Genomic DNA, 12,812 nt, shown 5'->3' with positions numbered 1-12,812 from the left:
CTCACCTTCTAGGAGGTAGAGGCATATCCTTGTTTTATATCCAGGTGGACATTGGGATTTTGCTTTCCGTGCATTGGTATCATGCCTGACCTTCCCTGCTTCTCCGCTTTCATCTTTCTTCATTGCTCATCTTAAGCTTTGGAACACTGAAGAGCTAGTTGCCTGCGTATACTGTGAATTTCTCAGCACCCTGTTTTTATCTATGCTTTTCTGCTGCCTGGAGCATCTTTCTCACATCTTTGTTGGTTCTTACTCATTCTTTAAGATCCAGCTCTGTTGTTCTCTCTTCTAAGAAGCCTTCTGTGAGTCTCTAAATAAATTCCACTCCCCCTTGCCATGCTCCTAGAGTACCCTGTGTTTGTCTCCTTCACTAGATTTTAAACTATATTTTAAACTTTTTGAGGGCAGAGATGACATTGTTTTATTACAAGCCTCTAAGTAGCACAGTTCCCAACAATAAGAAATAACTACTTCAGGAATAGGGGAAATCCAGTATGACTCCCAGGTTTTTGGCTTAGGTGACTAGGGAAATGATGCTTTTCATCTGCAAATTGAATTTCAGGGTCAAGGAGACAGTCAGGAGTCTTTTGCATTAGTTCTAGTGAATGACAGTGATTGCTTATATTAGAGAAATAGCAGAAAATGTTGAGAGAAGGGGAAAAAATAGATTTAGATGTATTAAGATAAATTTAAGAATAAATATTTTGAGATGTGTTTAGTACTTAATGATTAAATATAGGGAGAGGAAGATGATGATGAGATAGATGCTAGCTAAAATAAAAAATTATTAAGTATGGGGTAAGACAGAGAAATGATGTAGAAGTGGTATTTGTAGTTTCTATTCTTCGGTAGGACAAGCATTGTCTTCTGGCTACTGTAACTGATGACCTCTGCTGTTCATGGGTATGTACAGTCTTTATGTGCTGCTTTTGTTTGTGAGAGGACTCTTTGTTATCATTCATTATTGATGATAGGCTCAGAACTGTTGAGTGGCTTTACATTACCATTATACTGATGAAAATATAATGAGAGTTTATAAAGCAGATGAATCCTGGGGCTGGCCCCATGGCCCAGTGGTTAAGTTCGCACGCTCCGTTTCGGCGGCCCAGGGTTTCTTTGGTTCGGATCCTGGGCGCAGACATGGCACTGCTCATCAGGCCATGCTGAGGCGGCATCCCACATGCCACAACTAGAAGGACCCACAACTGAAAATACACAACTATGTACTGGGGGACTTTGGGAGAAAAAGGAAAAATAAAATCTTTAAAAGAGATGAATCCCATAAGATTGTAGCTGTGAAAGTCTCTTTTAGTCATGTGGGGGTTGAAGGCTGGGAAAGGAATTCATAGGAGGAATGGCACTAATGGCAGATATCTTTTTAAAAATTAAAAAATAAAATTATTACCCAGCAGAGACTACTAGTTACTTTAGTACTTTTCCCCTCTGTTTCCTTTACTCTCAACCTTAATTCAAGCACCCATGCCCCTAAACAATTGGTTATTTTAATATTCAGCTATGTAGCAGTCTCGTTTAAGAATAAAAGATAAAACTCTTAACAATTCAACAATAAAAAGACAACCCAATTTAAAAATAGTCAAAAGATTTGAATAGACATTGTTCCAAAGAAGATATACAGATGGGCGGGAAGCACATGAAAAGATACTCAACATCATTAGTCAGTAGGAAATGCGAATCAAAACTACAGTGAGATACCACTTCCCATCCCCTAGGATGGCTGTAATTAAAAAAAAAAAAAAACAGACAATAACAAGTGTTAGGGAGGATCTGGAGAAATTGGAGCCCTTAGACATTGCTGGGAGGAATATAAATTGGTGCAGTTGCTTTGGAAAATAATTTGGCAGGTCCTCAATAAATTAAACATAGAATTATCATATGACCCAGCAATTCCACTCCTAGGTAGATACTCACAGAGTTGAAAATAGGTGGTCAAACAAAACCTTGTACATAGCATCACTATTTCTAATCAACAAAAGGTGAAAACAACCCAGATGTCAGCTGACTGATAATTAATCAACAAAATGTGGTATATCCATATTTTGACGCAAATAATCCATAACCAACCTATAAATCAAAATTGAGGTGAGTTTATTATGAGCCAAAGTGAGGATTATAACTCGGGAAGGCCTTAGAAGGCGTTCCAGAGAAGCATGAGTTTCAGTACAGTCTTATATATTTTTAGAACAAAGAGGATACATTAAACACACCCAGGATACATTTTCAAAGAGGTATTCAGTTAGCAGGTCAACATGACCATGATGCCAGGAAAGGGACCAGGCCTTACCAATAGGGTATAGGAGGGGAAGTATGCATTCTTTATCTCAAGAGAGATTCCTTACTTTAATGGATAAGCAGATGTACAATGTATGTTTGATAGACCATAAGTCAGGCTTTCTAGTTCAAGCCAAACCAGTTTTGAACTCGAATAGTTACCCCATATACCTCAATATGTGAAAATCTCTAGTCACATACAATGAACTATTTTGAAGCTATAAAAAGAAAGGAAGTACTGATACATGCTACAACATGGACAAACCTTGAAAACATCATGCTAAGTGAAAGAAGGCAGACACAGCAGGCTACATATTATATGATTCCATTTATATGGACTTCCCAAAATAGGCAAATCCAGAGACAGAAACTAGATTATTTGTTGCCAGAGGATAGAGGAGGGGAGAATCGGGAGTGACTGCTGAAGGTTTTCTTTTTGAGATGATGGAAACATTCAGGAATTAAATAGTGATGATGTTTGCACACATTGTGAATATACTAAAAATTACTGAATTGTACAGCTAAAAATGGTGAATGTTAGGTTATGTGGATTTTTTTATTTTAAGGATTTTATTTTGGGGGGGGCCTGGCCCCGTGGTCGAGTGATTAAGTTCATGCGCTTCACTTTGGCGGCCCTGGGTCTCGGCGGTTTGGATCCTGGGCATGGACATGGCACCGCTCGTCAAGCCATGCTGAGGCAGCGTCCCACATGCCACAACTAGAAGGACCCACAACTGAAAATACGCAACTATGTACCAGGAGGATTTGGGAGAAAAAAGAAAAATAAAATCTTTTAAAAAAAAAAAAGATTTTCTTTTCCTTCTTCTCCCCAAAGCCCCCAGGTACATAGTTGCGTATTTTCAGTTGTGTGTCCTTCTAGTTGTGGCATGTGGGATGCCGCCTCAGCATGGCCTGATGAGTGGTGCCATGTCCTCACCCAGGATCCTAACCAGTGAGACCCTGGGCCACCGAAGTGGAGCGTGAGGACTTAACCACTCGGCCACGGGGCCAGCCCCAGTTATGTGGATTTTATGAATGTAAATCTCAATCCTAAAAAACACAATAAAAGATAAAAAAAAGGAATACCAATTCCTAATAGTATATTCATATGCCCTGCCCTTTATTTTAGAGATGTGCAAAAGAAATTCAGGAGATTCTCTTTACCTGACTCAAAGTATTTCATACCTTATTATGAGATTGTTGAATATCCACTGATCTCGAGTTCCTAGGAGGTAGCAGAGCCCCATTTATATTTAAATTCTTTTTAAAAAGTGGAAATAGATTTTCTTTTACTAAGTCATGGCATTGTAAAAAATTTTTATAGTACACACTTTTCTTGTAATTCTGTCCCATAGAAGTAACCCCTATATTGGTTTGATGTATAGTAGTATACTTTCTAAAGAGATTTTATTTGCCAGTTTTGTGATGTCTCTATTAAAAGAGATGGGGGAGGAAGGAAAAGATTATCATCTTCTCTACTCAAAGAAGGGTATCATTTCAAATTGCTTTTACTTTTTAAATTTTTTTATCTAGATGGTACTTTGGAGTAGCTCTTTGTCCCATCACGTACCACCAAAACAACAATAGTAATAAAACAATGACAATAAAAACAATGAAAAAAATAGCATACTTAACTGATTGCTTTCTATGTAGAAGGTACTATGCTAAGCACTATAAATACTATGTGTGATTTTTGTAAGTCTTATCAAGTTAGTTATTCCCATTTTACTTAGGAGGAAATCGAAGTTTTAAAGGATTAAACAAGGCATTCAAATTCACACAGCTGGTATGTGGTGGAGCTGGAATTCAAACCAGTTCTTCTTTACTACAGACATTGTATTTGTAATTACTGTAATGTTTTGCCTCTCTACTTGTATTCCATTCATGGACTGCCCCTGATGCCTGCCAAGACCTCTTCTGAAGGAGCCTGAAGCAAGGGTTGAGGGGCTAAAATGCGGCGCAGTTTAGAATGTTGACATTATGACCATGTGATGTTTTCAGTTGTATTTCTCGTGTCCTTTTTGTGGGGCTGATAGAAGGACTCCTGATTTATGTTAGAGCCTTAGTATACACAGAGAGTTGTTGGTCTTGATTAAAGAGTAAAATTATATTTTATATGGCTTCATATAAATAGCAGCCATAATCACAAAATAAAGTAGGAATTAATTTGCTTTACATATCTTGCTGAGACTTTCTGTAGCATTTCTGAGTGTAATCCAGACTTTCTGTAAAACTTCTGTAGACGTCTGTGACATTACACTCCATTAGTTCTCTTCCTGCCTTTCTAATCATGTCTTAGCCTCTGAGTTCCCCAGCACCCCATGCATACTCCTATCTTAAAGATTACTGTATCATACTGAAATTAGTTATTCATATGTCAGTCTTCACATCGAGAAAGTGAATTTTTTAAGAAAAAGAATTGGGTCTCATTCTTCCTTATACCCTGGTGCCTAACACAGCACCTCATAGGCAATAAACACACAATGGGTCCTGTTAAACTAAACTGTGAAATGCGAACATGGAGACTGACACTATTTGTTATTGCTGCTTTTGTGTAGACTCTTGTTAAAGAGAGAAGCAAGAAGCTTCCATTTCTAGTGTCTCTCCGTCCTGCCACTGCTATCAGAGTAATTGGAAAGTGAAGCTCTCATTATTATGTTGTAGCTCAGAGACTTCATTGACTAACCATTTCCTGTTGAATAAAGTCCATGTTTCTTTGCTCTCTCGGGTTCCTCCATGGTCCTGTCCTAAGTGAATTTTCCATTCTTCTTCATGGACACTGTGCATTACTTAAACTGGGCTACTTGCTATTCCCCTTTTTTATATTCTATGCTTTTGATGATAGTGTGTCTTCTACATGGCTTTTCACCATGGAACCTTAGGCATTTTTCAGATGTCCAGTATAAATGCTGGTTCCCTCATTAGCTTTCAGTCATGTACCTGCCCTTTCCAGCCTCTACCAAAAGAAGTCATTTCCCATCTGAACTCTTAATAGTCCTTGGACTATGGTATAGCATTGCCCTACTAAGAGATGAAGTCCTTGAGAACAAGGTTCTTGCCTTTGTTTTCTCTGCTGTTTGGCATTAATTATTGCATTGAATATATATAAATTCAGTATAAATTAACTTTTTGATCTTTTAACTTCAAGGAGACTGGTCAGAGGACCATCTTGTTAAAATTCTTCCTCTGCATTGGTCTACAGGTAAATGCGTTCAATCCAGAAACTACATAGATTTACACAATGTATTTATTCCTAGAACTTCAGTTGAAGAAAGAATTTTTTTCCAGATTTATAGTTATTTTAAATATATTTGCCATTCTTTATATTGACTCTCCTTCTTTTCTAGGGCACTGTGTTTAATCTTGAGTCAGAGGAGGAGGAATACCCTGGAACTGTTGCAGAAGATAGCAATGACATTTATATCCTGCCCAGTGACAACTCTGGACAAGTTAGTCCTCCAGAGTCTCCAACTGTGACAACTTCTTGGCAGTCAGAGAGCTTACCTGTTTCACTGTCAGCCAGCCAGAGTTGGCACACAGAAAGCCTACCAGTGTCCCTAGGTCCTGAGTCCTGGCAGCAGATCGCAATGGATCCTGAAGAAGTCAAAAGCTTAGATAGCAATGGAGCTGGAGAGAAGAGTGAGAACAACTCTTCTAATTCTGACATTGTGCATGTGGAGAAGGAAGAAATACCTGAGGGTGTGGAAGAGGCTGCTGTGGCGTCTGTGGTCTTGCCAAGCAGGGAGCTGCAAGAGGCATTTCCTGAAGCCCCAGCTCCCTCGCTTCCACATATCACTGCCACTTCCTTGCTGGAGCCGAGGGAACCCGAGACAGAAATGATTGCGGTCGAGAAAGTCAGCCCTGCTACGTCTGTTTTTGTAGAACTTGATGAAGAAGAGCTGAAAGCAGCCACAGTTGAACCTATTAAACTGGAGGAGCAGGTGATCCCTGCTCTGGAGCCCACGAAAACACTGCTGAGTGAAGAGGAGAGAAGTGTCAGGAAGGAGAGTCTTACGGAAGTGTTCTCCTCTGCCAGAGAAGAGAAGGCCATCCCACTGTCTGAGGGCAAGGCTATACTGCTGTTTGGAGGGGCTGCCGCTGTTGCCATCCTGGCAGTGGCAGTTGGGGTAGCACTGGCGCTGAGAAAGAAATAGCAGATTTTTTGGAAGAGAAAGAAGACAAAAAGGATGTAAGGTTTTAGTCGTATTGACTGAATTTGAACTGCCAGCAGCTGATTGGACATTTGTGGAACACTGTGGGATAATTGGGGACTTCTGCTCAAGAAGGCAGTGGATTGGTCCACGTATTAGGGCTTAAGGCAGAGGGTGTTCATGTTTGTCTGATTGTAAGTTCCAAGGGCTTTGGCTTGTGCTAGATTCAGAATCTTATGAGTAAAGTACTCTCTCTAGAAGAGGGTTTCTCAACCTTGGCATTAATGACATCTTGAACATTCTTTATTGTAGGAGGCTGTCCCGTGCACTATAGAATGTTCAGCAACATCCGTGGTGTCTGCCCACTAAAGCCCAGTAGCACCCTTCCTTCAGTTGTGACAACCAAAAATGTCTCCTGACATTGCCAAATGTCCCCTGGGGGTAAAATTGTTCCCCTTGAAAAACACATCTTTACAGAGAGAGGGTTAATTTAGGAGAATCTGGGGTAGAAATTACCAGGCAAGAGAACTTAGCTGTGGGCTCCTCAGCTAGGGACTTGTTCCTGCCCTTGGAATTTCATCTTTCCTGATGAACATGCTGTGTTTCACAGCCATTCCTTTTTGGCTCTTCTTTCCTTCCCCGCCTTCTTAGTCCTGTAGTGTGAGGGTGCTCTCCCCTTATGTCTCAGCTGCATCTCAGGTACTGCAGCTTCTCTTCAACCCCAGGTTCCTTCTACGATCCCAGGGGACAGTCCTTGCTCTGCACCCATCAAGTCCTTGATGCTTCCTACAGCTCCACCTTGTAAAGATGTTGCCTTTAGTAATCTTTAAAAACATAAATATAAAAGAGATCTAGGGTTCCCTGCCTGTGAGTGCAAGGGCCAGTAACTGGCTAGTGAGATTTGTCTCGTTCAGAAGCAGAGTGGCTTAGATGACTATTGAGGTCTCTTCTGGCCCTTTTGTCTATGGCCACCCTACTGAGCTTATGGTTACTTCCCAGCAGCATCTCTGTTGCAGGATGGTCACTGTCTATCCTGGGCCAGTGTGTTTTCCCAGTATCTGGCCTCAGTTTTCTTACTGGTCAGCTAGCTCTTCTTTGGTCTCTTGCCACATGGTAAGGATTTTCATACTTGGGCTTATAGACCAATTGAATCATAATTCATATTAAATACAGAAAGTCTCCTAAATATCATTGAAGTGAAAAGAAAAGAGAAGCTTGAATTTCTCTAGGCTATCCTAGAGATTCTAGTTGGCTTTCAGAGTTCAAGAATGGAGGGTTCTTTGCTGAACTCTTCAGTCCAAATGCCAGAGTGATAAACCAAAATGATCCTAATCAGTATGTGTTAGTTGAGAATCAGCATAATTTTCTTTCGTCTGGCCAATCCCTTCCCTAAAGTGTGGGTGGGACTGTGTCCTTTCACGCCTGATGATCACAGTGTTACTGTGCAGGACACACATGCTTGATACAAATCATCTCAGATTTATCTTAGTAAATGTAACAAATTACTTTTTAGATCCTGAAATTTGTAATAAAATTACTTTACCTACCGTGATCACCAAAACTTGATGTTTTAAATGTGCTTTCTTTTTGAAATTTATTTTTTAAAATTAAATCTTCTCCCTGAAGCAGTACTATTTAAAAGTTGGTTAAGAAAAGATCTGCAGTGTGTTGATGTGTGTGTTCAGCTTTGTCACGCAGTGTATTTTCATGTTCTGAGTTTTAGCGTTTCATTCAGGGCGTGATGTTTTTAAGGGTTTTGATCTGCCTTGATTAATACAGCTAGGGGTGAGGGGAGAAATGAGATTAGTGAAGTAAAGCTTTTTCCTCCTTGGGCTCTGACAGTTGCATTCAATTACTCTGTATTCTAATTGGTTATGTTTGTGTGTGCATAGGGTGAGTTACCTTGATTTTTTTTCCCCTTTTATAATAAAATATTTTCCTCCCAGTATTCACAGTTTTTAAACTCTGGATTCTCAAACCCATTGGCTGAACACGTTTAAGCATTAATGGAAAGCAGGTTCGTTTCTGAGCTGCTAAAAGGAGATCTGTGGCTTAGGATATTTGGGTCTGTGTTCTCCACAAAAGGAAAGAATAAGACATGCGATATGATGCTGCTGCATGCTGCTTTATTTTCCCGTCTGTTGAACATTAACCCCAAGTGATTTGGCCAGTTGCATTTTGCTAGGTAATGGTAGGTAGATATTCTTTTCCATTGGCTTTCTCGGGATTGAACCATTGTTAGTTCCTGAGTAAAAGGATGTGTCAGTGTCCCCCTTCTTTCTTCACTTCCTTATCCTCTGCCTCTGGCAGTGGAAGGGAATACCCTAATAAGGACTGCTTCTTACAGCAGCTCCTATTCTTTGCTATTAAATTTAAAAAGATTATTTCTCAAACATCCCTCCCCCTTTTTGATGGGGGATGGTAGTAGGAGGCCATTCCTTCTTGCCCCGATTTACATCACATCTACACTTAAGGTAAAGGGAAGATTCAGAATAAATCCAACTTGCTTATGGAACTCAAATGCAGAATTAAGAACATCACCCTATTTATCACTCCTCACTCTTTGAACTATTGAAGAGAAGTTGTGTCCCCGCCTCCTCGGAAGATTAGCCCTGAGCTAACATCTGCTGCCAATCCACCTCTTTTTGTTGAAGAAGACTGGCCCTGAGCTAACATCCATGCCCATCTTCCTCTATTTTGTATGTGGGATGCCTGCCACAGCTTGGCTTGATAATGCTGTGTAGGTCTGCACCTGGGATCCAAACTGGCAAACCCCATGCCACCAAAGCAGAGTGGGTGAACTTAACCGCTGTACCACTGGGCGGGCTCCATGTTGAGGAAAAGTTTTTGTTAGAAAATCCTCTAGAACTTGTCTTAACTGCTCTATTGAATGTAATGATTTCTGATCACTTGGCAAAAAGCCAATGAAGGTTTCTTGAGAAAAATATCAGAATTAAAGAATGCCAATTTGTCTTCTCTGTATTAGAATAACAGTGCTGGGCCCAGAAATCAGTCAGTATCTACAGTGTGCCTTAGGGGGACTCTCATGATTATCACTGGCCTCTAGAGAGCTTTCTAGATAAACATAAGCATTGACCATCAGGTCACATTCACCACCCAAAGGCATCCTTGACACCTCCTCTCACCTGTGTTTCTGTCCCATCTCTAATATCAAATGCAGCCGCTACCTAGGTTTGTCCTAGGGGGAATAAACAGTGAACTCAGAGACGTGGTGTTTTTGAACCACAACTACTCTTAATTTCCTGTGGAAATTAATTTCCTCAGCCTTTTTGCTAATTTCCTCTGGTGATACATAAGTAATGCCTACTCCTTGCCTTTTTCCCTAATGGCATGACATGTGAACAAATGTCATACCCAGAGAATTTTTAAATTACTTTGAGATCTTTTATAGAAATAAAAGGTATTATAGCTAAGAATTTTTCCCTTTTCCTTTTTTTCTCTCAATTTCTTATGTCTTCTTACACAAACTTATGTTTCAAAGAATTTGAGGAGGTGGTAATCATAGTTTGTTAAGAGGGCCTGTTGGCTGTCTGATCACTTACAGAAACAGCCTCTAGTCTCTGAACCAATTCCCTCACAAACATTATCTCATTTAAAGTCTCAGCAACACACCTGATGCCAGAAAAATGTTTCGTCTTCTCTGGAGAACCAAGATCAGCCATTAGTGATGAGCTCCTGTTATACCATTCATCACTGAGGAGCTTCAGCTGTGACATAGGTTTGAGTTTAGGGTGCATATTTTTTTTCCATATTAGAATATCCTTTTCCTAAAAAATGTGTGGTAATTATAATTTTAACAAATGTAATATGCCAGAGATTGTTCCAGTGCCCTCACATACCTTATTTCACCCTGTGTTCTAATAGTTATGCACAGTTGTTTTATTCCCATTTTACAGATCAAGCAAACCTAATGAGAGTTTAATAACCTTTCTGAAGCCTTCTAGTGTAATCCAGCAATGATTTAAATTTTTCTGACTCCAAGTCTAGTGCTGCTTCCAGTTTTTACCATTTTTGTGACCCTGCAAAGAAGTATCAGCAGGCTCTGCAAACAGTTGTGCCAATTGTATACTGCACCAGGGCAGCCTGTGCTCACCATGGTGTGCATCCTGGAAGAAGGGGAGCCTTTTCCTAACTTGTACAAAGGTACCTGCAGGCTGGTCTAAATATTGAGCATGTTCTACTAGAGAAACTAAGAGTGAAGCTTAGGTCCAGCGTTGTTCCCAACTTCTAGTTAGACCGGATGTTTTCCCTCTAAATACTGAATGCCTTATGGTTATCACTGGTATAGATCTTCCGTTAGCTTTCTTAGTTAATATGTTAGATAAATATTTCTGCTTGTAAGCAAGGGTGAGGCAATCTGACACGGGAACCATTACAATGACTGCAGGGAGCACCACGGCACCTTTCCAGGTCAGCTCCTTCCCCCGCCTAGGCCATGGGTTGCACAGTGCGGGCTACCTCTAGACATTGCTTGGCCTCTCAACACTCAGAAGTCGCCAGCTCAAACAGGAGGGTTGACCCAGCACAGCCACAGGCTCAGAAGCTGACACTAGGTGACTTCCCGGTAAAAACCTTCCATTCTATTCTATGTATACTAGGGAATGTAAAGTTAATAGTAGCCTTGGCTGTAGAATACCAATTTCTTGAAATTCAGTCACTATTTTTTAGTTACCTCATAGATGGAGCTCCATGGTGAGTTGGAAACTCATGTTACTAAAATACTAATATATCTCCTCTTCCCTTTCTTTCCACAAGACTACTTAACCTCTACCTGGCTTGCCATGTTCCTGTGAATTAAAACCATCAGGGTCCTCCACATGTTTATGTTTACACTGCAAGAGCCCTAGCCAGGCAGCTGCTTCATTGTAAGCTCAGGTTGGAATTGTTCTCAGGGATATTTGCAAGGCCTTGTAATAAGTTAAAAAAGTAGCAGCTGGCTCCAGGTGATTCTTGCCCTGGTCTCACCTCTCCTAAGGGGAAATTTTATAGCGATATTGCTCATTTCAGTGAGTGTTCTTTGCACCACTAAGAAGAAATTGGTTAATTAGTGCACTATTTAGAACAAAAATTTTGACATTTTAAAATTACTAGTTTGTTGCTGCCTTCCCTGGTTTGAATAAAAGGAAGGAGAGATACAACCTTACCTGTTACAGTCTGGAATGATTCGGTGGTTCCTGATAATTTCTAGCAAGAGAATTGTATTATATAGACTAGTCCTTGGCCAGCACGAAAGGAACAGAGAATTTTTCTCCTAGACCTGTACTTTTCCTGCTACCATAGTCTTCCATTTCTTTCGCCCTTCAGATTAAAAGTGCCTCTTTCTACCTAACTCATTCCTTGACTGAGTCAATTTATTATTGGTTCTAATGCTTTCATCTTAGAATTACTGGAATTAAGTGGTAATTTTGGTAACTAGGTTACCACAAGCATTTCACTTAAGCAGCATATATTTCCTTTTTCTGTATGAAGTTCCATTAACTCTACTTGCTACAGCTCTGATTTGCTCAATTTATTACTGTGAGTTATTCTGGCTCCTTTTCTCTCCTGTTACCTGCCTTTTGGCCAATCTACTCTTCATCAGGGGAAAGGAACAAGATTAAAATCTATGAATTGTGCTTTCTGTGAGAAGCAGTGTGTGTGTGGGGGGGAGAACACATTGGAGGTTGCAATAAAATGAGATTTCAAGTTAACCGACAGACTCATCTTTCTATTCATATGGTAACCTTATGCCCTTGATTTAGGAGGGGTAATTTCAGATAATCTTGTAGTCGTCTTAAGTACATACTTGATTTGACTTCGGTTCTGAAAACATGATCACAATATCCAAAGGACACTCCACATTCACGTTCCCAAGTCAGCACAGCTAATGACAGTTTTTGAAAATAAAAACAGGCTGTGGGGCCATGATCCTGAAAGGCAGCCCTGAACATCTCAGCAGGTAATGCTGGATCTTAAGAGCTGAGGTCAGGAATGATTTGAACTCCTGAATACACCAAATAAATATTCCACCAGACTTTCAGTTATGCCAAGCATCTTTTGAGAAGAAAACTTTTTATCTTTTACCAAGGAATGTCCGTCACTTAATTCAAAAGTTAAAAAAACAGGATGAAACATATTCTCTGAATTAGCCACTTCCCAATTAAATACGCAAGGATTGTGTTACCAGTGTAAAATCTGTCAACTTCCAAGCTGTGCCTGAGTTATGGCTAAGATATGCTCACAAGCAGAACATTTTTGATACAGTGGAATCATTTTATAATGCTGACTTGGGTCAGAGGTGATAATCTTGCTGACTCAGAAAGTGTATCTTATCTAACTTGGTCTGGAAACATTTACACTAAAATGTGTACA

At 40.1% G+C, this 12,812-nt stretch overlaps 1 protein-coding gene across 1 annotated transcript in view; it reads left to right on the top strand.

The window, feature by feature from the left end:
* The window catches only part of BCL2L13 (BCL2 like 13), a 92,469-nt gene extending 80,318 nt beyond the window's left edge, over positions 1-12,151 (top strand). The window contains 1 exon segment of the mRNA XM_070269774.1: positions 5,637-12,151. Within this exon segment, the coding sequence (XP_070125875.1) occupies positions 5,637-6,443 (807 nt within the window). The 3' untranslated portion in view covers positions 6,444-12,151.
* Positions 12,152-12,812: the final 661 nt, after the last annotated feature.

This window comes from Equus caballus, chromosome 6 (assembly GCF_041296265.1).
Source record: "Equus caballus isolate H_3958 breed thoroughbred chromosome 6, TB-T2T, whole genome shotgun sequence".
In the NCBI taxonomy this organism is placed as follows: Eukaryota; Metazoa; Chordata; class Mammalia; order Perissodactyla; family Equidae; genus Equus; species Equus caballus.
The sequence above is the reverse complement of the archived record's forward strand: the minus strand, read 5'-3'. Positions and strand labels throughout refer to the sequence as shown.